General features: G+C 43.8%; 1 protein-coding gene across 2 annotated transcripts in view; it reads right to left on the reverse strand.

Moving 5' to 3' along the window:
* The window catches only part of LOC311354809 (serine/threonine-protein kinase PAK 3), a 29,834-nt gene extending 12,179 nt beyond the window's left edge, over window positions 1-17,655 (reverse strand). The window contains exons 1-6 of one of the 2 annotated variants that reach the window (XM_084474669.1): window positions 17,542-17,655; window positions 5,038-5,231; window positions 4,612-4,712; window positions 3,771-3,924; window positions 3,490-3,527; window positions 275-337 (exon numbers count right to left, since the gene is read on the reverse strand). In XM_084474669.1, coding sequence (XP_084330795.1) covers window positions 275-337; window positions 3,490-3,527; window positions 3,771-3,924; window positions 4,612-4,712; window positions 5,038-5,209 — 528 coding nt within the window. In that variant the 5' untranslated portion in view covers window positions 5,210-5,231; window positions 17,542-17,655. The remainder of the gene's footprint in view (window positions 1-274; window positions 338-3,489; window positions 3,528-3,770; window positions 3,925-4,611; window positions 4,713-5,037; window positions 5,232-17,541) is intronic. The other variant, XM_084474670.1, reaches the window with a different exon arrangement.
* Between the last annotated feature and the right edge of the window lie 4,501 nt (window positions 17,656-22,156).

The raw sequence follows: 22,156 nt of genomic DNA on the forward strand, positions 1-22,156 counted from the left end.
GCAAATTAATCCCTGCCATCCCTCCGCTAAAACATTTTAAGTAGAGTGTGACATTGATGATGCTTTCAAAATTGCTAAATCAAACTAGCAGATGAAACCCGGAGGGTAATTCTTTCCAATCAAGCAACAAGCGTTGCTGGAACTCATTGCGTCATTCATGTCGAGGCTATTAGAAAGCTGGGGAGGGTCATATGAGTAGAGGCTGGCCCTGTGGCCAAAGGCAGAGGTAGAAGGCATGGGTATGGGGATATAACGTCATAGATGGTGGAGTTACCTTGTCAAATAACGCGCTGCAGGTTCTAAGGCTGACGGGTGGCCCGGACGACAGCAGCCGGTTCTGAATGTGAAGGTTGAGAATGGGAGGGTTTACTACTACACAAGAAACCCACACAGCAGTTCAAAGGTCAATTGGATTGAAGGGAAAGGGGGGGGGGGGGGGAGGAAGGGCACGGCTGAGGTGTGTCTACTGTCATGTGATGTTGAGACCATAGTGGAACAGTGTTGGACCTTCTCAGGGGGAAAACCTTCCTGACATTTCATAATTGTTTCGACCTTGCTATTGTTTTCATCAGTTGCATTGTGGGTCGCTCCTACTTTTGTGAATGGTTTGTTGTTGTCACACGTCACATACAAGGTTACGTCAAAGGGCGGTCTTTGTATGTTGACATATCGTTATGGATTGTTGAATGGGACTGGTCTATAATCCTGGACTGAAATACACAATGTGGGTGATATCCAGAAGCTTTGTCTCATATAATCATCCTTTAGAACACATAATTTGTAGCTCTTGATGGAATACAGGTTGTACTGAATTCAATGCAGAGAGCGATATGGCTTAAGACAACCAGGCTGCCATGGGAATATGAAGCTAAATTTAGGCTTACTAAACCAGTATCAGTTGACCTTTAAAATAGCCTTGCATGAATTGGCTTGTTTATATTTGCTTCTGGCTTCATAGTGTTTCCTTGTGATATAAATGTTTCTATATCAAGTATATTGTTTAGACGCATATCTCTGGGAAGTTGGTCTAAGGCAACAGCCCACATAAGAGAGAACCACTGACTAATATGAGGGCCTGATCACGCTCTGTTTAGCCAGGGGCTGGTAGCTTTGTAATGCTAGTAATGTAAATGGTCAGACAGCTAACTCAATTTGGTCATGTAGACCTCGAACAGAAACTAGTGTTTTAAACATCCGAGACCCCCTACCTAAACATACAGCAAGAACCATGAGATATCCTCATTGTTTACAGAGTTATTATTCTAAGAACAAAGATAAAACCTGTTTATATTGCCTAGCATGAACCCCCCCATCACTAAGGACCATATGATGAGACAGACAGACAGATAGAACCGTTTTAAAGTGGACAATTGTGTTAGGGGTATAATCATCCCCACAATTGATCACACACAACATTTTCAATGATTGAAGCGAGCGATTGAGAAACAGTTAAAGACACATAACGTTAGTGATTAACATTTTTATGAAATGACTGTGTGGTTTTCATCGAAGAGAGAATGAGAATGGAGGCTAATTCGAGGAACACACGCAGCAGTGAAAACCGAAGACTGTCTCTGCTCCGGATGTGCAGATAGTCCGATAATTCAATCTCATCCCTCAGAATGGAGGGAGGATTGGGGGGGGAGAGAGAGAGGATTCAGATGAATGAAAATTACTTTGACAGAGCACTCAATATTCCTCAGAGCGAGGCCCTGGTTACGAGGCCACAGAAACACAAGTGAAACCACAGAAGACAGTTGGCCATAGAGGGGGAAGCCCAGGGCGTGTTGTCACCCATGTGACCTGGGTGAATAATAAACAAAACACCAAACGAGAAAATCTGGATTGAAAAAAATAAATATTGAAAAACTGTGGGAGATTTTACAGGGTTGATTGTAAGCAGATAATAAGTTATTTATGACAGTCAAGCCGGCGGTGGCTATGAACTATGTGTGGGTTCTGAGTCATGGCCCAAGCTCCTTGTGATTATCTATTTCAAAAGGAAAGTTATGAAACAACAGGGCTTGGTTTCTCCCCCCCAAAAGTCTCCTCCAAAACAGCAGCGCAAGAATGTTACGCAAAGCTTGTCGCAGTGGATACAATTCAATTAAAAGAGATCTTGTGTTTAACTTTTACCTCCGCTGGCCAGCTATTGACAGCACTGCAGCAGGGCTCGGCATAATGTGATGAGTCACAAGGCGGTTGGGAAACCAAACACTTTGGCGTGGTTGGCCACGCGCCAGAATTTTTGTCTGCGTCTACTTTGGTGTCAGTTACCCTGAACTCTATGAAACTTTCGGTTACAGCAAAGGGCTTATTTGTCTAAAAGATTTAGGAAACTTAAAAGATTATTTTTCCGTCTTTTTCGGGAAATGTCCTATCATTCACTTGGAAGGGAACTGAATTTCCAGTATGAAAGTACGCATTTAACAAGCTAGGAGGATAAGAAACTGAAGACTTTGACGGTAATGGTGATTGCTCCAATAGTTTTGTCTGTGTCTACTTTGGTGTCTGGCATCGGGAACTCTTGTGATATAAAAAAAAAAAAGTAAAACACTTCCTTTCGGGAATCTCTCAATGTAACTTGAATGGGGAATGGGGAACTCTTTCCAGCACGCAAGCTAGGCATGACCCAGTGAGTCGTTAGCCTGGGGCTTCAGGCAGTCCACCCCGTTCATCACAACTGGGTTACACACTGCGCCCGGCCAAGCTAGGCCAATGTAAGTACGCTTCGGGCTAAGCTACGCAAGGAGTTTGACCCGAAACGTTGTGCTAGTCATAGCCAATAATGTACAAAAATCAATCACACTAATCTATTTGCTTGAGTGCTTACGGAGAAAGAATCAATGTCTTTCAGAGCAGCTTGGCACCTTTACCCACGACTAAGTCACTATGACACTGCTTGCAAACACGTATGCATACGTTGTGAAGGTTTCATGTGACCTACTGTTGGGTAGATCCTAAACGTTAATCAAGGGTGATACGTGTGTACCGTTTTGCTGTGGAAAGCACATTGACTACCTCACAAGTGAATACAACGGTGCTCAGTGACAGTACAGGGCTAACACTGTCAGAATCGTAATTCATACTCTATACTCCGGAGAACTACTCTCTATAAAATACTTAATGGCACAGAGTGATTCTGTAGTTGTGAAGCACAGCCCAGAGCTCCCAGCTAAACTCCAGCGGCCTGTGTTCCTAATGCTTCAGAACGCCCAGACAGTCAACCCGGGCCGCAGACACAACCATTATTCTGCTTCATGATTATTTGAATACAGACCTCTCCTCAGTAATAAAATAAATGATGCAGAATGGCATATTTCAATATAGTATTCCGTCTCATATTTATTTGATCATATTTCCGCCTCGCCGAAAAAACATGATCATACATTTAGTACACTGTCTTTAGTCAGTTTTGGACAATCTTGGCCAAATCATGAAACATCTTTATTTGAAGTGAGGCGGTGAAGGTAGGATAGTTGAACTCACCAGGTTGTTTGCTGCAATGTATCCCTGGGCGGATTTGTCTGAAGCAGGAAAAAATAAAATATAAATTATTTTCTCGGCAATGGAGTCTCTACCGTGGCAGCCCTGTCGGATCTGAGCCGTCTACAAGTATCTCTTAGCCAAACGACCAACGCAGCCATTATGGTCGGTTGTTATAGCGTTTAAGGCTCTGGAATTGAGGCTAACACCCAGGGGACGCCTCTCCCTCCATTCCATGTCATGTGTTTTATAGGTTATGATGATGACTGTGATCGCGGCCGTACCTCCTGAGGTGAAGCTCATGTACTTCTGGTTGTTGACTGTCTCCTTGGAGTCATAGAACTTGAGCACATCCAGCACGGCCTGGGGGTTCTTCTTCTGCTCCAGCTTGGTGATGTTGGAGGTCTGGAGGAGCCGCGCCCACTGCTCCGGGATGCCCTGTGGAGAGGCCGACATCAGACCAGAGAAGAAGAAGAAGACAGAGGGGCAGAAAGGGGAATGCCAGGTTTTAAAAGACTCAAAATGTGGTTATTGAAAGCGGAGATCAGGCTAGCTCCGTTTTGTATCAGTTTTGATATGGGGAGGTTCAATTTCAGTCGTCTTGTCTCATCTGATATCTGGACTGTATCCATGGAAATGTCCTTTGAGCAACTTGTTTAGAGATAGTAGCCGTTTTACTCACTATATAATATGTTCTTGTGGTTTTTGGGCCTCCACTTATGGGTGTGTTCTTTCACTGTACTGTACACAATAATACCGCTTTAAGTCCGGTTGAGGAGTAAAAAGGAACGGAAAATAAATAAATTGCTTCTGCAAAAAAGACCACCCGATGCTCAACAAATAGAACAGGGAACGGTGGTGAGGGTAGGGCTTCCTGTGTGTGTTTGGTAGCCGGGCCTTGTGTATATATTATGATATGGCTGTGTGTATGTGTGGTAGTCCAGACGTGTGTGGCCTATTGGCCTTGTATCGGTGTGTTGCCAGCCCATATGTTTGTGTGGTGATTCGTTTGATCTTGCTGTGTGTGTGTGTGTGTGTGTGTGTGTGTGTGTGTGTGTGTGTGTGTGTGTGTGTGTGCATGTGCACGTGTGCATGTGCACGTGTGCGTGCGTGGCAGTCACTCACAGTGAACTCCCCGGTGATGGCGTCGAAGCCAACATGGATGGTGTGCTCGAAGTCGGAGGGCAGCGAGATCTCGGGACGTTCCTTCTCCTTCTTCTTGTTGGCTGCGGACGGAGAGACGGGAGAACGCTACATGAAACCACATCGCATGAGGTGCATAGCGACACAGCGGGAAGAGGACTGGCCTTGCACTATGAAAAATCAATTCCCAATCCATGATCCCGGTGAGCTGAAGGCCGGGGCGGGACGCTCTACCGCCGTCCTATTGCCAACCAACACAGCCGCTGGTCGGTGGCAGAGTAGGGTGGTGGCGATGGCCGTTAGAGGACGTACACATTCCCCCTAGGACTAACGGACAGACCCCGCTGGGTGGAGTGGACTGTGAGGTGGCGGCAGACGGGAGGGGGGGGGGGTGGGGGGGCTACTCACTCTTGTCTCCCCCAGGGAAGATGGAGCGCAGGCGGACCTTCTTGTTCTTCTCCTCGGGGGCCATTGGAAGCGGTTTGGAGGCGTGGTTCAGTGAGGCAGAGTCGCGGGAACTACTGTTCATTCTCAGGGGAGGGGCTGGCGGTTTCTCTTCAATATCCACACTATCAGACATCTTCAGCAGCACTCACTGGGACCTGGGGGAGGGAGGGGGGAGGAAGAGCGAGAGAGAGGGTGAGGGAGAGAGAGAGGGAGATGTTAAATGTGGAAACGGAAAATGGATGCTTCGCCTTATTAGCTTATTGCTTCGATAACTCGCTCAGCTGGTGGAGCATGGCATTAACGCTGCCAGGGTTAGGGGTTTGATTCCTGCTTAAGCTCAACTTGTAGAGCAAGGCATTAACACTGCCATGGTTAGGGGTTTGACTCCTTGTGTAGCTCAACTCTAAGAGCAAGGCATTAACGCTGCGAGGGTTAAGGGTTTGACTCCCTGTGTAGCTCAATTCTAAGAGCAAGGCATTAACGCTGCGAGGGTTAAGAGTTTGACTCCCTGTGTAGCTCAACTGGTGGAATATCTGTGCTCACGGTATTGTAGGCGTTGTGGATGAAAGTGTGTCCATCACACGTTTTATTGAACACATCGATTTTTCTGATCGTGTAACCAAGCCAGAGCATATCCTGTGACAAATGATACGTCATATGTGTTGCTAACCGCAGGGAAAGGGGATTGTGGGTAGGCAACGAGAAAGATCAGTGTAGACTAGGCTCACAGCATTGATGCTGTAGGCCACTGGTCCCTCTTTGTGTCTATGTCATCATAGTAGATGTTGTGATGCGTAGACACATAAGCGCTATCCGATCAACAGATTGCCAGCCACCCGATGAAAATCTGATTGAGTCAAAGACCACATACATCAACACAAAATAATTGAAAATGAAAAATGAAAAAATATATATATGGTTTCCACCCCCTTTTTCCCTAAAGACTAGAATTGTACCTCATAGGAAATAAATATCAGCAGATTAAAAAGAGATGTGATTTCTGGCATTTCATTTAATAGCTGATTAACACGTTATATAACACCATGTGAAGCTCAACAAAAAATGTTGTAATGCTGTTGCCAATGTATGAATTATATAGGACACAGCAGGTCCTATAGACTGCAACTGTGATGGAAAATCCATATGTTGTTTAGTTTTAATAATTTAAGTTTGTTTCCCTCAGGTTGGGTTATCTAGCAAACCCATCTGTTAACTGGTGTTATCTAGTTCCCCTTTGTTAAACTTTGGCCTGCGGTGGACCGGTCACAAGGGCTCCCTTAACTATACCAGAAAAACTCCTGTATTTCAACATTTTCCGTCCATGTTGTTTGGACAAATGCATTGCAGGGAGGGGGTGAAACTGTGTTGAAAGGCTGTGTGAAAACACTCTGCTAGAGAGGAGACTGGTGCATGTATACATTTATAAATGGGTATTTACATACAACTATTGTGTGCTTTTTTGCATTTAGTCTCATCTTTCCTAGATGCAATAGCTGATAAAGAAATGAGCATGACACAATGTAATGCAATGTGCCCTTAATGACACTGTTAATATGTGATTGCGAGTCCAACGCCTAATTAACTACATTTATTATTGCCGTTTTGACATTCACCCATTCATACATTTATATATCGTTGTTGCAGTCACCTGGCAACCATGGTTTCATCTGGAAGAGTGTAGTTGTCGAGGAGGAGGAATCCTGCATGACTCACCCCCAATCAAGGAAGATTTTTATGATCTATGATTTGAATAGTCTTCACACGCAGTCTATGTATTTCTGTATCCAGGAGTTAATTGTCAATTCAAGGAGCATACTTCAAAAGTCCACCGACACCAGACAGGCGTGACGGGACGATGTGGAAGCATTAATGAGGTGAAACGTTTCTTCCTTTGAATGTGCTAGTTATGATACTGTTACATCAAATGTAAATAACTTACAAGCAACAGTTGGTTTGATGTTTTTTGATGTTTTTTGCAATTTATGGGGAAAAAACTACATATAAAAAACTACCAGGCCTAGGGGGAAGAACAATAATGACTATGCTAATGTGAGATAAATACAAAAGTACAAAATAAACAGAGCAGAATCCATCTAGAAATGTCCTTGTGCACCATTTTTTAAGTGCCCAATTACCGCAACGAAGAGTAAGCGTGCAGGATGAATAAGAGGATGGATAGGACTCTACTTCATCTTCCGAGCTCCTCTCCGTCTCGTTCCGGAGATAATCCCTCCTCTCCGGACTCCTTCAAGTAACCACGGTAATGGGAGAACCGTAGAGGGCATATCCGAAGCGTGCGAGCTGAATACCACAGTGGTACGCGCACAAGAGTGAGATCTGCTTACATTACACACCTTGAACGGTGCACTCTATGCCGCGGCCTGGTATTATGATAGGAGGCGTCTTGTTACTGTGGACTATGCCGCAGTACCAGATTCTCTACCTTAAAAAACACATTGAGCATGGCTCAGTGAGCCCCGGTGGCTCACTGGGTAGAGACCATTAAGTCCTGATCACAGCCAGCCGGGTTTGATTCTTGCCCGTGGTCCTTTGCTGCATGTGCTCCCCTCTATCTCCCATTCCTTCCTGTCTATCTCACTCTATAATAAAGCAGAACGAATAAATGAAAAAAACCATTGAGAACATCAATTGGTCATGGTGGCATTGTGGACAAAGTAAACGAGATATTAGGGCAGGGCAAATTGGGGGATTTGGACCATTCCAGTTTCAAACTGGTTCAAACCCCTGACTGTGAAGCTATTGGATCAAATGGTTCACCCGTCCTGCAACATTGACTTTTAGAGCCCAATAGATCCTTTTTTCTGTGTGGTTTGCAGAGAAGAGGAACAATATAATTGGACAAAGTTCTAACAAGATATTAAAGATTGTTTTCATCTCATGTTGTCTTTTAAAACCTAGCACCCCACGCTGAAATCCCAACAGGTGCGTACTCCCAGTATTAAAGCACACCCAAAGAGCCCCCCGATGGCTGGGCTGACCAGAGAATAAAAGTAGGTTATTTCAATGTGCCCTGATTCTACTCTGCTGCAACATTGCAACCGGGTGCCGGCAGGCATACATCTTCACAACACTTTCATATCCCCTTGTCTCACACCCCCCATCCCCCATCCATCAACCATGCATCTCAGCCCTGGTCCCATGCAGCGCCCGGAGGCCCGTGGTGTAACACCCATCATACCATACAGGAACAGAGGCATCCAGGCCCCCGCCCACCACACAGCTACATTAGATAGGAATACAGGCTCAGGCCAGAGAGCTAGGGTATTTTAGAGTAGAGAGTATGCTAATGTATTTCAATGCTCGGCGTTGATGAATACTACTTCTGATTGGTCAATCACAGCATTCTGTGATTGGTCTGTTATTTCAGTTGATGAAAACCAACTCATTTGTATTAGCGGAAGCAATCAACTCAATACAATAATTAATATATGATTATATTCAGTGGCAAATTATTAATTTCTTTAGTAAGTAGATATATAATAGGCGGGTTAATGTACAGCGAGCTGGACATTATCGCGAAAATGTGAAAGTGATAAAAGTTATTCAACGCTGTAGGCAAGTCTTATTTGCATGTTTTATATGAGTGGATAGGCAGTTCATGTTTGTGTCATGTTTCAATGTATCACATGGCAGCTTGTGCTGACACACAGCACATAACTATCACAACCAACAGACTTTCATGTAATAAAAGTTTGGTTTGAAAACCCTCCGGTTTTACGGCCTCTTGACCTTGTGGCCTACCATTCACCAGGTGGTTTGTTTGTAGTCAGGAAGTACACGTGCTGGAACTACAATACCAACAAACAGAGTCCACCTGGCTGGCACGGGTCCAGGAAAAGGCTCGCCAACCGTGAAAGATCCTCTTAAAAGGGGGGATTAGGGTAGGCCTGTATAACTTTGCATGCAAAGGGTGCCAGACAAGCTGTAAATACCATATTTGTGTAGAAGTACGATAATAGAATAACCTTCACCAGCTTACTTAAAAGCGGATGCGTGGATTGAAGTATACTTATTTCAATTTAATTCATTTTGTTCAATTAAAGCTAGAAAACAACTGTTGTCTGTGGCTGTTGTAGGCCTGTTATAAGCCTTTCCAATCACCTAATTTGGCCCGAATGAAATTATTGGATGGCCTACCTGTCTGTCCATCTACCTACCCAGCTACCTGCATGCACTCACTTCACCTGACCAGAGTTTTCCACAAGGCTAGGCAGACCTATGGCTAAGACTAGCAACCTGTCACGTGTTGGGAGAGTAGCTTTGGAGGGAGACCTGAAGGGAGGGCTGGGATTTTGTGCTTGGATACCAGGGCAGGGTATTGCCTACCCTAGCTTTAACAAAATATTATAATTGAGGGCCAATTATGAACAACATCAATCTAAACGCCGCTGTTCAACATATACACAGAACTCAGGAAACAGTCGCCTTGCTGATATACAAAATGTTCACCTCCCTTCCTGAGTTTGGTGAAAAGCATCTGCTTTTAATGACTAAAAGAGAATTAAGAGTACTAGTAAACATGTTATGAATTCACCACGTTCATTGTATCTGTATTATTTTGTATACGAACGACCACAACCAGAACAAATGTGGTAGCCAAAGTGAGACCACATGAGACACACAACAATAATAATAATAGTCTCAAGACTCTCTTTGTAGATTCCACAACAACACAAAATGCTAATAACACGAGGAAAATCCAAAGCACATTTTTGTAACAATAATGTTCACAAATCTCTGGCTGTATGCTTCTCATTGCGGCCTGGCTGGGATGCCCCCGGTCACCTGAGGGGCAGTGATAAGTGGTCTATTCTCCTAGACGTCGTGCAGCACTAAAGACATCACTGACTCTCCATAAAGCACTGACCTATATACTGAGAGACCAGCAGCGACGGAAACCAACCATCTCTCTCACCTCTCCCCTTTCCCCTCTCCAATCACTCCTCTCAGACACAGATAAGCCGTGCTCTCGACATAAAAGATAAACATTAAGCCCACCATTTGCCCATTTAGTTGACACAGAGCTTAGGACAAAAGATAGGCTAAAATATTCCACTGTGTGGCTGGACCCGGCCACAGAGGGTCATTATGCACACGGCCCTTATCGTTTCTAGATCAATAGTTCTGTTGATTCCAACCAGCAGTCCGTGGATCAATACCGCTAACATAATGCACATTGTTATGCAAGAGAGTGAATGTGTTATCCCCCCGAAACACAGCTGGCTGTTGGAACTAATTAAATCACCAGATACATGAGTAACTGAGCCATGTGACTCTTCATGGGCCAATGTGGTCTGATATCTCACTTGACTCCATGCTTGGCTTGCCACATTATAAACCTAGATGTGGACGAAGATAGAGGCAGTACACTTCTCCAAAAACACACTATAGATCCAGCTCGCACTACATATACACAGACACGCACCCATACACACACACACACACACACACACACACACACACACACACACACACACACACACACACACACACACACACACACACACACACACACACACACACACACACACACACACACACACACACACAGAAAACAGTCTGGTGTTGTGGCTGCCAAGGCACAGCCTATTGAACCTAGATAGTAATGCTGGTGTTTTCAGGTTTTGCCTGCACCATCAAATATTAATCAGGGCATTTTCTCTCTGCTCCTCTTTGAAACATTAATGCTTAATTTGAACGGGTCTGGCACTGGAAGAGGAGGCTCTAATTGGCCTTATTCACCTGGTGGCCATCTTGGTTCTAAGCACAAGCTGGAACTGAATACAGTATTCAAACCAAGATGGCCACAAGGTGGATAATGCCCATCTAGAGCCAATGTATGCTGTCAGTGGGGTGGCAAAGAGGGGGTGGGGGTGGAGGATGTGGGGAGGTTGGATTTGAAGCACATTTCTCTGATTAGGGCGGTCATTCTTGTTTGACATGGCCTCAACGATGACGGTGGCCATGTTTCCTTGAGGAAGGCTGATTGCTTGGATGGGGTGGACAGCTAGAGGGCAGTGGAAGGAGAAGGGGATGGGAGGATCATCAGAACTATGGGGATCTGATAATAACCGCCATACTGCTGGTTTAGTAGCTGGGGGGGGGCCGGAGAACAATCACCACCATTAATGTCAGCTTTTGACGACTGAGTGATTGCTCTTGTCGTGTAGTTCATCATTCCTTTTCATCATGGGTGTTTAATACTCTACTTAGTCAAGGGGGCCAATTTAGACTGACACCCCAGCCACCTTCACCGGGAGGTTATGGCTGCCTATAGGCTACTGGTCCCAGCTAACATCTGCTGCTAGCAAGCATCTGCTGCTAGCCTGGATCTTTCAGTAGTTACTTTATTGCTAGCTATTATCTACTGCTAGTTGTCATCCGCTACTAGCTAGCATCTAGTGTTTCTATGCACTGCTAGATTGAATCTGCTGCTAGGTCAGATCTAGGAAGCTAGGATATGTTGGTCGCTAAGATCTCCTGCCAGTTAGCATACTTGTGAAGAGATAAGGAATAAGTCTGGTTTACAATATGTTGAAAAATACAACCTTATATGAGTTTGTTAAGGATTGGAAAGGACTCTCGCTAGATCTCTTTATCATTGCAGCCCAAGTTATTACCAAGAGAAATCAGAATCTAGCCACACAAACTATTGCTGATAACAGCTGTTAGAGGCTATGGAGTAAGCATAAATAGGCCTGGTATTCTCTTAACTTCAATGTTGTTGTGTTCTGCTATGAAGTAGATATTCTAATCTAAATGTTATTATACATGTAATAGTTTGAAAACCTCTGGATCCATTCTCTTTTTCCGCCTTTGAATGAAATGTGCTTAAAGTACCATTGTGCTAAAGAAAATGCAAATTAGATCATACATATTTATGTTCATAAGATAAGATCAAATAAGCTAATCCTTTATAAATCGTACAAAGGGGAAATTTGCAGCTTCATATTTCTGCACAGTAACTTGACAACTCCCTTTTGACCAGTCTCTGAAACCATCTTGCAAACATCCCAATGACAGTGTTCCACAGCCATTAACGATTCATATTGAACCTACACACACAAATCCCTCCCACAAATAAACACAATTATCTTACATATGGATCCCAATTTTAAACTGCAGCAGACATGGCGATTATGGAGGGAAGGGAAGCATTGTGTGTGTGTGTGTGTGTGTGTGTGTGTGTGTGTGCCTGGGTGTGTGTGTGTGTGGGGGGGGGGGGGTGTGTGAGTGCATGTGTTTGTTTGCCTGTGTGAATGTGTGTATGCATGCGTGTGTGTATGTGTGTGCGTGCATGCGTGTGTGTGCCTGTACGACTGTGTGTGCGTGTTTGTGCGCACGTGTGTGTGTGCCTGTACGACTGTGTGTGCGTGCGTGAGTGCGTGCATGCGTGTGTGCGTGCGGGTGTGCACACGCATGCCTGTGTCTGTGTTTTTGTGTGTGTGTCGATGTGCTTCCTCTATCTCTGTCAGTCTGTGTCAATGTCTCTTGCTCCCCCTCCCCTCTTTAAGACAGAATGGGCAGATGGCTTCCAATCGTCCACGCTAATCCACTGCAGACAGACTGTGAGTGTGACACACCTACCATCGCTAGCCTACTGCCCTACTCCTCACTGCTCACACATACATTCTATAGTCTGCACAAAAACACCACACACAATTAACGGCCTTCTATTCTTATCTGGTGGCCAAAATTACATCACTGGGTAAACATGACAATAAATGAAGGACAATTAGTCAGACTACCAGTCAAATGCACACACACACACACACACACACACACACACACACACACACACACTGGAGTACACACACACACACACACACACACACACACACACACACACACACACACACACACACACACACTGGAGTATACACACACACACACACACACACACACACACACACACACATAAACATCAACATATACACATGCACAAATACAAATAGACACACAAACACACACACAGTGGATGGAAGACGTGTGTATTAACAAATGTGTGGTAAGGTTACCAGCCGTGCTCATATCCTTTGTCTCAGCCAGTGCTACCTGAGCCAAATGGTGTTCTTGAAAGTGAAAGTCATCCAAAGTGAAAAGAAAAAAGATTGTAAACATTATCATCATAACCATAATCATCATGATAATTTTGTTTGTTTGTTTGATTTATGTTTATTCAAAAATCTGGTGGTTACTTAATTTCCCTTCTGGGATTAATGCAGCGTTATATTAGCATAATCCCTTTAAGTGGAAAGCCAGTACAAACCCAAACTCTAATGTTAACTTATCTAACATTTTTACCTAAAGTACTTAAAATAGTAAGTAAAAATACTCCAGTACTTCCCATCCCTGAGGGTAAGTAAGTGTATTTAAGGGTCTTCACCCCAAATTCAGCCAGACTTAACCAGCGTGTCGCCCCATAAACAGATGGAGGACTATTTGTATCTACCCCTCGTATCACGTTACAAACAGCCCGCTACACAGACTGGGGCTAAGATGCTAACAAAGGCTAATGTCTTTGTTAGCTGAGTTGAGGTAAGAGTAGCCTTCTGTGTTAGGTTTCAGTAACACACCAAATACAGAAAAGAGCACAAACACAAATGCACACAGACACACACACACACACACACACACACACACACACACACACACACACACACAAGCACACTGATGTCAGACACATACACAAACACACATAGATGTGTAGACACACACCAACACACACACACACACACACACACACACACAGAGCCACACACATTAGACATATACACCAACACAAATATACACACAGACATACACACAACATACTTCAGAAATACAGACAGACATACACACAACAGATGTCAGACACATACGCACATGCCACAGGCACGCACACACACACACACACACACACACACACACACACACACACACACACACACACACACACACACACACACACACACACACACACACACACACATAAAAAACAAAAACATTACTTCAGTATAATATATGAGAAGTCAGATAGTCTACGCTGTAACCCCAGTATTATCTGTCAGAACAAATGAAAATAATTAAATTACAATTTACAAATAAATGTTACACCAATTATGAATAAACATTTGATTGTGAACATTCTTTGTCAAGTTTGGTAAACAAATACTACTTTTTCTAAACTCAAAGTTTAGAGTAAGCCTAGCATAAAGCAAACGAAACGGCGGAAAAACAAAACAGGTTTATCTTTCTCTGGTGTTGTCTAACTATCCATCTCTCTATCCTTTATAACTAAAGCACCATTGGCATTGCTATGGGAAAGGGTTGCACCGGGAGACATAACCATTTAAATATATTTGCCTAACAGGCCCCAGTTAGGAGTCACATTATCCTAGCAAAACAGAGAGAGACTGTATTCCTAGAAACTCCTCCTCATGCTAACCCCTGCTAGCTACGCCTACTGCTGTTGCACCCACCTGGCCACCCAGAACAAAAACATGAGGAACAGTCAGAGCTTTGTATAAATAATTATTTTAAATTACATGTCCATATGTTTTGATTGTATCCACACTCATAAACAGTGGATAGGGAGCCGTCTGTTATAGATTGAATTATCTGTTGTTTCAAGGTACAGAATCCACTCTAGCTCTGGAGCACCTACATATCACAGTAGATATAATATAATAGAGTAAGCACAATATAAAGAACACAATATAATAGAGCATAGTAGTATAGAGAAGAGAAGAGTAAAGTCATCTATAAACCAAATAGAATAAAGTCTAATCTCAATATCACATGTAAATGTAATAGAATATAAGTAAAATGGAATAACAATAGAATATAACTTTATCGACCAAACAAGAAATTAGCATTTGGCCTTATCACATATACAAACACCTTCCATGTGGACCTGTACACAGCGGCCATGCATTGTTATTTCTGTGAAGGAACTGTGTCTACTCCGCTCCAATTCAATTAATTGCATGAGAGACAAATTGTGTACGGTACACATAACGTTTAGCCAGCGGTATTCTCAGACTCATCTACACACGGACCAATAGAAAGTATATTACACACTTATACACAGCATCCACACACACACACACACACACACACACACACACACACACACACACACACACACACACACACACACACACACACACACACACACACACACACACACACACACACACACACAGCAATCGAAAGTTCATGACACACATATACACAGACAGCATCGATGCAAGCTGGCTGACAGAGGCGTGGGGGTCCTATGAATGAATGAATGAATATATAATAAAGTTAGACCCAAGAACACAGAGCTCCAGACGGAGGCAACCGATGAACAATTCATGAACCCGGTTTTTCAGAGGAAAAGCCAACCCAGGATGATAATCAATCATAGAAAGCACAAAGTAGATCCTGACCTCATGTGATCGTCCATTTGGGCCATGTGTCTCATCTAGCCATTCTAGAGCTTGGCTTACAATGTCATATTCCAATTTCATTCTTTGACATAGATGATGTAGATAACGCTGTTTAAAACATTTGGAGCAAAGCAATGTAAAAAAAGCTTGACTGCTGGGAGGCGCTGTCTGAAAGAGGTGATGGTGGTGTGGATGTGGTGAAGACATTATGTAACACTGAGTGTGTCTGAAACGCTGAGTATCAATACAGTAGCAACATGACAAGCTGCAGATATATACACCAGGAGGAACACGTATAGTCCTCCCTCCCCTCTCTGCCCCCTCCCTTCCCTGTGCTGTCTCTCTACTCCCCCCCTCTCTCTCTGTCCCTCCATCCCCTCCATCTCTCTCTGTCCCTGTATCTCTCTCTATCCCTCCATCTCCCCTCCTCTTCCTCTCTCCTCCGCTCACCTTCTCTCCCCCCCCACTCTCTCCCCTCCTCTTGCTCTCTCCTCATCTCACCTTCTCTCTCCCCCCCCCTCTCTCTCTCCCTCTGTCCCTCCATCTCTTCTCACTCCCTGTTTCCCTCTCTCCTCCTAACCTCCCCTCCCCCCTCTCCCTCTGTCCCTCCATCCCCTCCGACACTCCTCTCTCCCCTCTCTCCTCCCCCCCTCCACCTCCATCTCTCTCTCTCCCCCTTTCCCCCCCCCCCTCTCTCTCTCTCTCTCTCTCTCTCTCTCTCTCTCTCTCTCTCTCTCTCTCTCTCTCTCTCTCTCTCTCCCCCCCCCCACACTCCTCTTCAGCCTCTGCCTCTCCCTCTCCTACTCTCCTTCCCCCATCAAACAACAGGTTTCCCATCAGCCATTGCTTCGCACCAGCTGTAGCGATGACTGGGCTTCCCGGTGTAAGGATGTGGGCGGGGTGGGGGTGGGAGTGGGGGGGGGAAGTGCAATGCTACCTGAACCCATCCCCCGATATGGGCCCGATATGGGGAGGTAGAATGGCCCCTTCCATCCCCTGTCTCCTCACCATCCTTGTTTGGCTGTGGAAGAATCCAAGGCTGAATAGCTACGCTCCCACAGGACCCACCCCCGCCCCCGCGCACACACACACACACACACACACACACACACACACACACACACACACACACACACACACACACAGTAAAACACACACGCACATCACAGATGAAGTCAGGTGACCAGATGTTGTATATCTCTCTGTCACACAGGCCGCCATATAACCACTGCTGCCCGATGCATGCTACAACCAGGCCACTACTACGTTATGTGTTAGCTAGTAGGGAGGGAGGGGGTAGTAGACAGCTAGCGGCTCATAAAAGCCTTCCTTTAGAAGAAGAAACAGGCAGAAATCACTGCGGTGATAACAAAGGAGCATCCGCCGGCATAAATAGCATCCATCGCTCCCATCCATAGTACAGCTCGGATCCATCCGCACTCCCGGTGTCTATCAACCCAAAATAGCACTGCATCTATTTTTTCCTTTTTTTTGTTCCAGTGAAGCCACTGCAGCTGCTGCATTTCAACTGAACTCTTTATCACATACACACATAAACACGCGCGCACGCGCACAGACACACACACACACACACACACACACACACACACACACACACACACAAACGGCCCATCTGAACGCCACTATTGATTCTCGCATCGCACCATCAAGACGCCTTTTGTGAAGCGGAAGAGATGCATGAAATACAGTGGCGGTGTGATGCGGAGATGGGGGGTGGGGGGGTGGGAGTAGGAGTGGGGGGCGGCATACTCAGACATGGGATGCGGTGCGGGCATAGCGGTCCCCCCCACCCCCACCCCCACCCACCCCTCTTCCCAGGTGTATCACGGCCCCTGGTAACACCGCTGCCTGTAGCATCATAGCAGAATACAAAGTAGATGAAGGAAAACGGCTGCCCTCTCCGTGCAGAGCGCTCCCCGAGTCCCCCCTCCCTCCCTCCCTGTCTTCCTCCCTCCCTAGCCCTCTCCTCCACATCTCCAACTGCCATACCACACAGAAAGCGAATTACCTGAAATATGTCTTGACATTCTCTTGCTCAGCGTCTCTGCCTTGGGGCCCGGTGTACTGGTAGCTTCATCGTCCACTGTACAGTCCTATTGTCAGTTTACAGGCACGACTGCCATTCTCTTGTCAGACCAGTTCCTGACCCTAAAAAGCAGGCTCGTTCGGCAGGCTGGATGCTTCACTGACTGCTCACTGTTCCCTAGCCCATGATGTCATCCGCCCTGCCCTGCCTATTGGCTGAGACGATGAATATTAATGAAGGCAGCACCGTCTGGGGGGAGGAGACATGCGCAGAGGCAGGGGTTGGTTTTCTGTTTGAGGAGCAAATCTGCCGGTTGACTGGCGAGGAAGGAAGCTCTGATAAATATTTTTTATTTCAAAATAAATATTTGGTCGTTATTATATCGTAATAGTACATAATACATAACTAATACAAAAAGTAATATTACGGTTTTGAGAATTATAATTTGTATATTGTTGGACAAGGGTGTCCAAGTGTAGGCTATATTGGAAAAGCCTTGCCTCTGTTCTACAATATACCAAACGGTATAAAGTATAACACAATAGTATTGTTGGTTGTATTGTGTGCAGGCCTTATTGATCGAGATCAATAAGTGAACACACCAAAGCAGCAAATTACCTTAATCACATGTGGTTATCGGTACCAAACGCGTCAAAATACAGTTCACAAAATATAGTTCTTGGACAAGCGGAGACGAGAAACCAAACTCGCGTTTCATTTGCCCTAATTTGCGTATGATGTCATCTTTTCCTCTGTGTCACCTGTGATTGGCTGAATGGCTTCAGCATCTGCTCCGTCTCCGGCGAGGGCTTCTTGCCTTTAGGTAGAGACCTATCGGAGGCACTCTGAATCATGGCTGGTTGTTATGACAACGTCGTCTTGTCGGTTCCTCGAGAATAACATGGCTGCTCTGTGGGTGTCAACGGAAATAGAGATTTGGTTGTCATTCCCAATAAAATAAAATTATAATATTGTGAAAACAGGGTGAAAAACAGGGAGATTTGGAACAATTACAATTGAATAACGATATTAATCAGCGAAAGGAATCATTGAGAATACAATTTCCCAATTACAGAAATATTTGAATTGGTTGTTGAGAATGTTTCTTTCTTTCAAACTGACTATTAATTAGGAACAACAAAGATACATTAGTCTTGGGGTGCATTTGTCTGTGTTTCCCATTGCAGTTGTTAAGGCTTCTGTTCAGGAGCAACAGCTGACAGGTCAATTGGTCAACTGTTATTTTGTTTCAACTGACAAAAGGGAAACACATTGTATTTTGACTGAAACAACCTGTTCCACCTCTGTCCTACTAAAATAGAAACCTGCAGTAAAGTGTCATTCAATGTAACTGGCACTCCATGGATACATTTACAGCATCATTTATTATTTACAACATAATGCTACAATAGTATTTTTCATTTGTCCTATCCTAGTGATTGTTATGTTGCTAGAGATTCCTTTTGAGATACTCTCGTAATCCATAAACTTCAGAAGAAGACCTCAACCACAAATAGTGGTTGTGTCGCTAGTCGTAGAGGTTTATAAAGGGTGAAGGCTGGGATCTGGAGCTAGAGGGAGGGCTCTGCTGTCTGCCTCTCTATGATGATTTACTGGTAACCCTAGATGGCTTGTCAGTAGCAGCTTGCTGTTGTAAATCCTCTAACTGGTCATATTCATGCGTTTGCCAGTGTGGAATTGAACAGATAACACAGGTGTTGAGATGGCTGGGAGACATCCTGTTTAACGCGGGGAATAATCCAACGCCTACATTTTATTTGCACAATGTCGCCTACATCACAGTCGACATAACAGAAAATGTATTGTTAAATTATTTGAATTGGGTTGAAAAAATTTTCATTATTTTCATAGAGGAATATTTTCATATTGAGTTGAATGGAGGAAAACAATGCCTCTCACAATGCTGTCCTGTTCACCAACCCAACTTTTACTGCATTTAATAACAATCTTCTCAAAGCGCTTTGTATGTCCACATTTACAGCATATTTGGAAAAAACCTCTGACACAGAGATATACATCTTTAATTGTTACGCAAAGAGCATATGAGTAGCATCCATACTGTTGTCCGTGTACACAGAGGGAGTTGTTTTCTTCTTCCATAACATGAACAAACAAACATACATAGCTTTTTCTTTTCTTGAGCATTATATATATATATATATATATATATATATATATATATAAATAAATCTTATCTTTATTACTATTACTATGTTATTGTGGCCATCGACTATCGGTTATAATATGAGTAAATCACACACGTGTTATAATGCAATATCTGCGTTTATCCAACTAAAGGTAGGTAGGAAATGTACTGTATGGGTCCCTGGAGAAAAATAACTCTCACACAGAAACATAATTAATTGAGGAAATTGTAAACAAATGTAATATAATGAATGAGTCTAGATGAGGCTAAACATAGGAGAGCAAACCATATATACAAAGCAACAATATCTGCAAAGTAGATACATAGTACATATAGCATATATGACCTGATAACAAAGGACTGTTATCAGGTCTGCTAACTGGTCTGTTAACTGGTGATATTGATAACCAAGGACTTCTAACTGGTCTCACTATATAGCTCATAACTAAATGATGCAATATGTACAGGTTCATTAGCAAAGTGCACTGTCATTCTGTCTGCTTGTCACCACAAAACTTATTCTAAAGTGTAATTGGATTACCCCCATATAACCATACCACACACACACACACACACACTCTCTCACTCTCTCTCTCTCAAAGACACACACACCACCTCTCTTATAAATATGGTGTGTGTGTTTGTGTGCGTGTGTGTGTGTGTGTGTGTGTGTGTGTGTGTGTGTGTGTGTGTGTGTGTGTGTGTGTGCAAGAGAGAGAGAATGTGTGTCTGTCTGTGTGTGGGAGACTGTGTGAGATGGAGAGTGTGTGTGTGTGTGTGTATGTGTGTGAGAGAGTGTGCATGAGCGTGCATTTGTGTGTGTGTGTGTGTGTGTGTGTGTGTGTGTGTGTGTGTGTGTGTGTGTGAGAAAGAGAGAACAAGAAATAGAGAGAGGGTGTGTGTGTTTTTTTTTATTATTATATTATTATTATTATTATTATTATTATTATTATTATTATTATTATATTCTATTATTACATTATATTAAGTTTATAATATATACTTTAGATATGCCCCCACCCCCACTCTCTCAATCAAGTTCTGTGTCAATATTACTAAATGAAGCTTGCAGTATAGGATCAGCTTGCAGTATAGGCTGGACACAAAGAGCCTATCCATGACCACGCTGGTCTGGACAGACCCGCCCCCTGACAGCTGCTTTATTGTGTGTTGAGTTGGCAAAGCAGCCTTGGTCTCTTTGCTTAGACAGTTCAATAAGTAATCTGCATGTAGGCAGCATAATGGCTCTTTAAAGTAAAGGCCTTGAAAATGCTGAAAAGCAGATCGCAAGCTGTCAGTGGTGTTTGAACGGTACTATTTGCTAAATGTATTGAATTTTTATTCAATCAAAGTTGGGTTATCAACTAGAAAAGAAATAGGAAAACCTTTTATATCTAGTAAATTAGAATTGTCCTAGAGGAATTTTAAATCACCTTGTTAAATATATATTCCAGTAGATCACTCTTCTTGCTTGTGTGGCAGCACCTTCTACTGAAGTACAGTTTTTATGTTCTTTTTATGTTCTTTTTTATGTTAACTATTGGACTATTGGATTACAAAAAAAGAATAGACACAGCTCCAAAATGTGTGGTTCATATATGAGTTCATTGTTCAGATTTAAGTGCCATTTGAATGCGTCTAATTTTAGGAGGAAGATGAAAGGACGATACTGTTGGAGGGCATAATGGACACATTCTACTAAACTAATGGACACATTCTAACCATAAATCAACCAGTATAGTGGTATAAGTTGTATAAGTATATGTTTCTAAACCAATATTCCACAAGTTCTACCCATAGTTACCCATAGTTATAATGCATAAACAAATAAGATATATAAAGAAATATAAAAAGTAAATCACACCTGTAAATTAAACACAATGACGCAAACAGAAACAAAAACAGCGTAACGAACCCCAATGGATATTTCAAATGTGTTGCGATTACACCCTGACAGGCATCAGTAAACACAAGCGACCACTTGGCGTCCTCTACACATTAAATTAGAAAAGGAAAAACAAAACAAAACACCTTTTTGTCCTCGGTGTGTCACACCTTACCGCTCTGTTACCTGGAAACACAGGGTGACATCACATACACGTTGGGCTGCGTGTCTGGTATAAAGGACACACGCACAACGGCCCCTCCCCCTGCTCACGATAATGACCTCCGGCCTGGCGTACTCTCATACAGGAGCGCGCTCGTGGAGGGGGGGGGGGGGGCACTATAGACCACTGGCGTGGATGTGTGTGTGACTGCATGTTTGTGTGTGTGTGTGTGTGTGTGTGTGTGTGTGTGTGTGTGTGTGTGTGTGTGTGTGTGTGTCCGAACACGTGTATGTGTGTGTGTGCCTGTGTGTGAGAGTGTGTATGATCTCCCCTCATTCTGCTTGGAAGCACACCGACAATGGGTCTCGTCTGGCGGGGAGCC

Source organism: Micromesistius poutassou (genome assembly GCF_964030765.1).
Source record: "Micromesistius poutassou genome assembly, chromosome: 10".
NCBI lineage: Eukaryota > Metazoa > Chordata > Actinopteri > Gadiformes > Gadidae > Micromesistius > Micromesistius poutassou.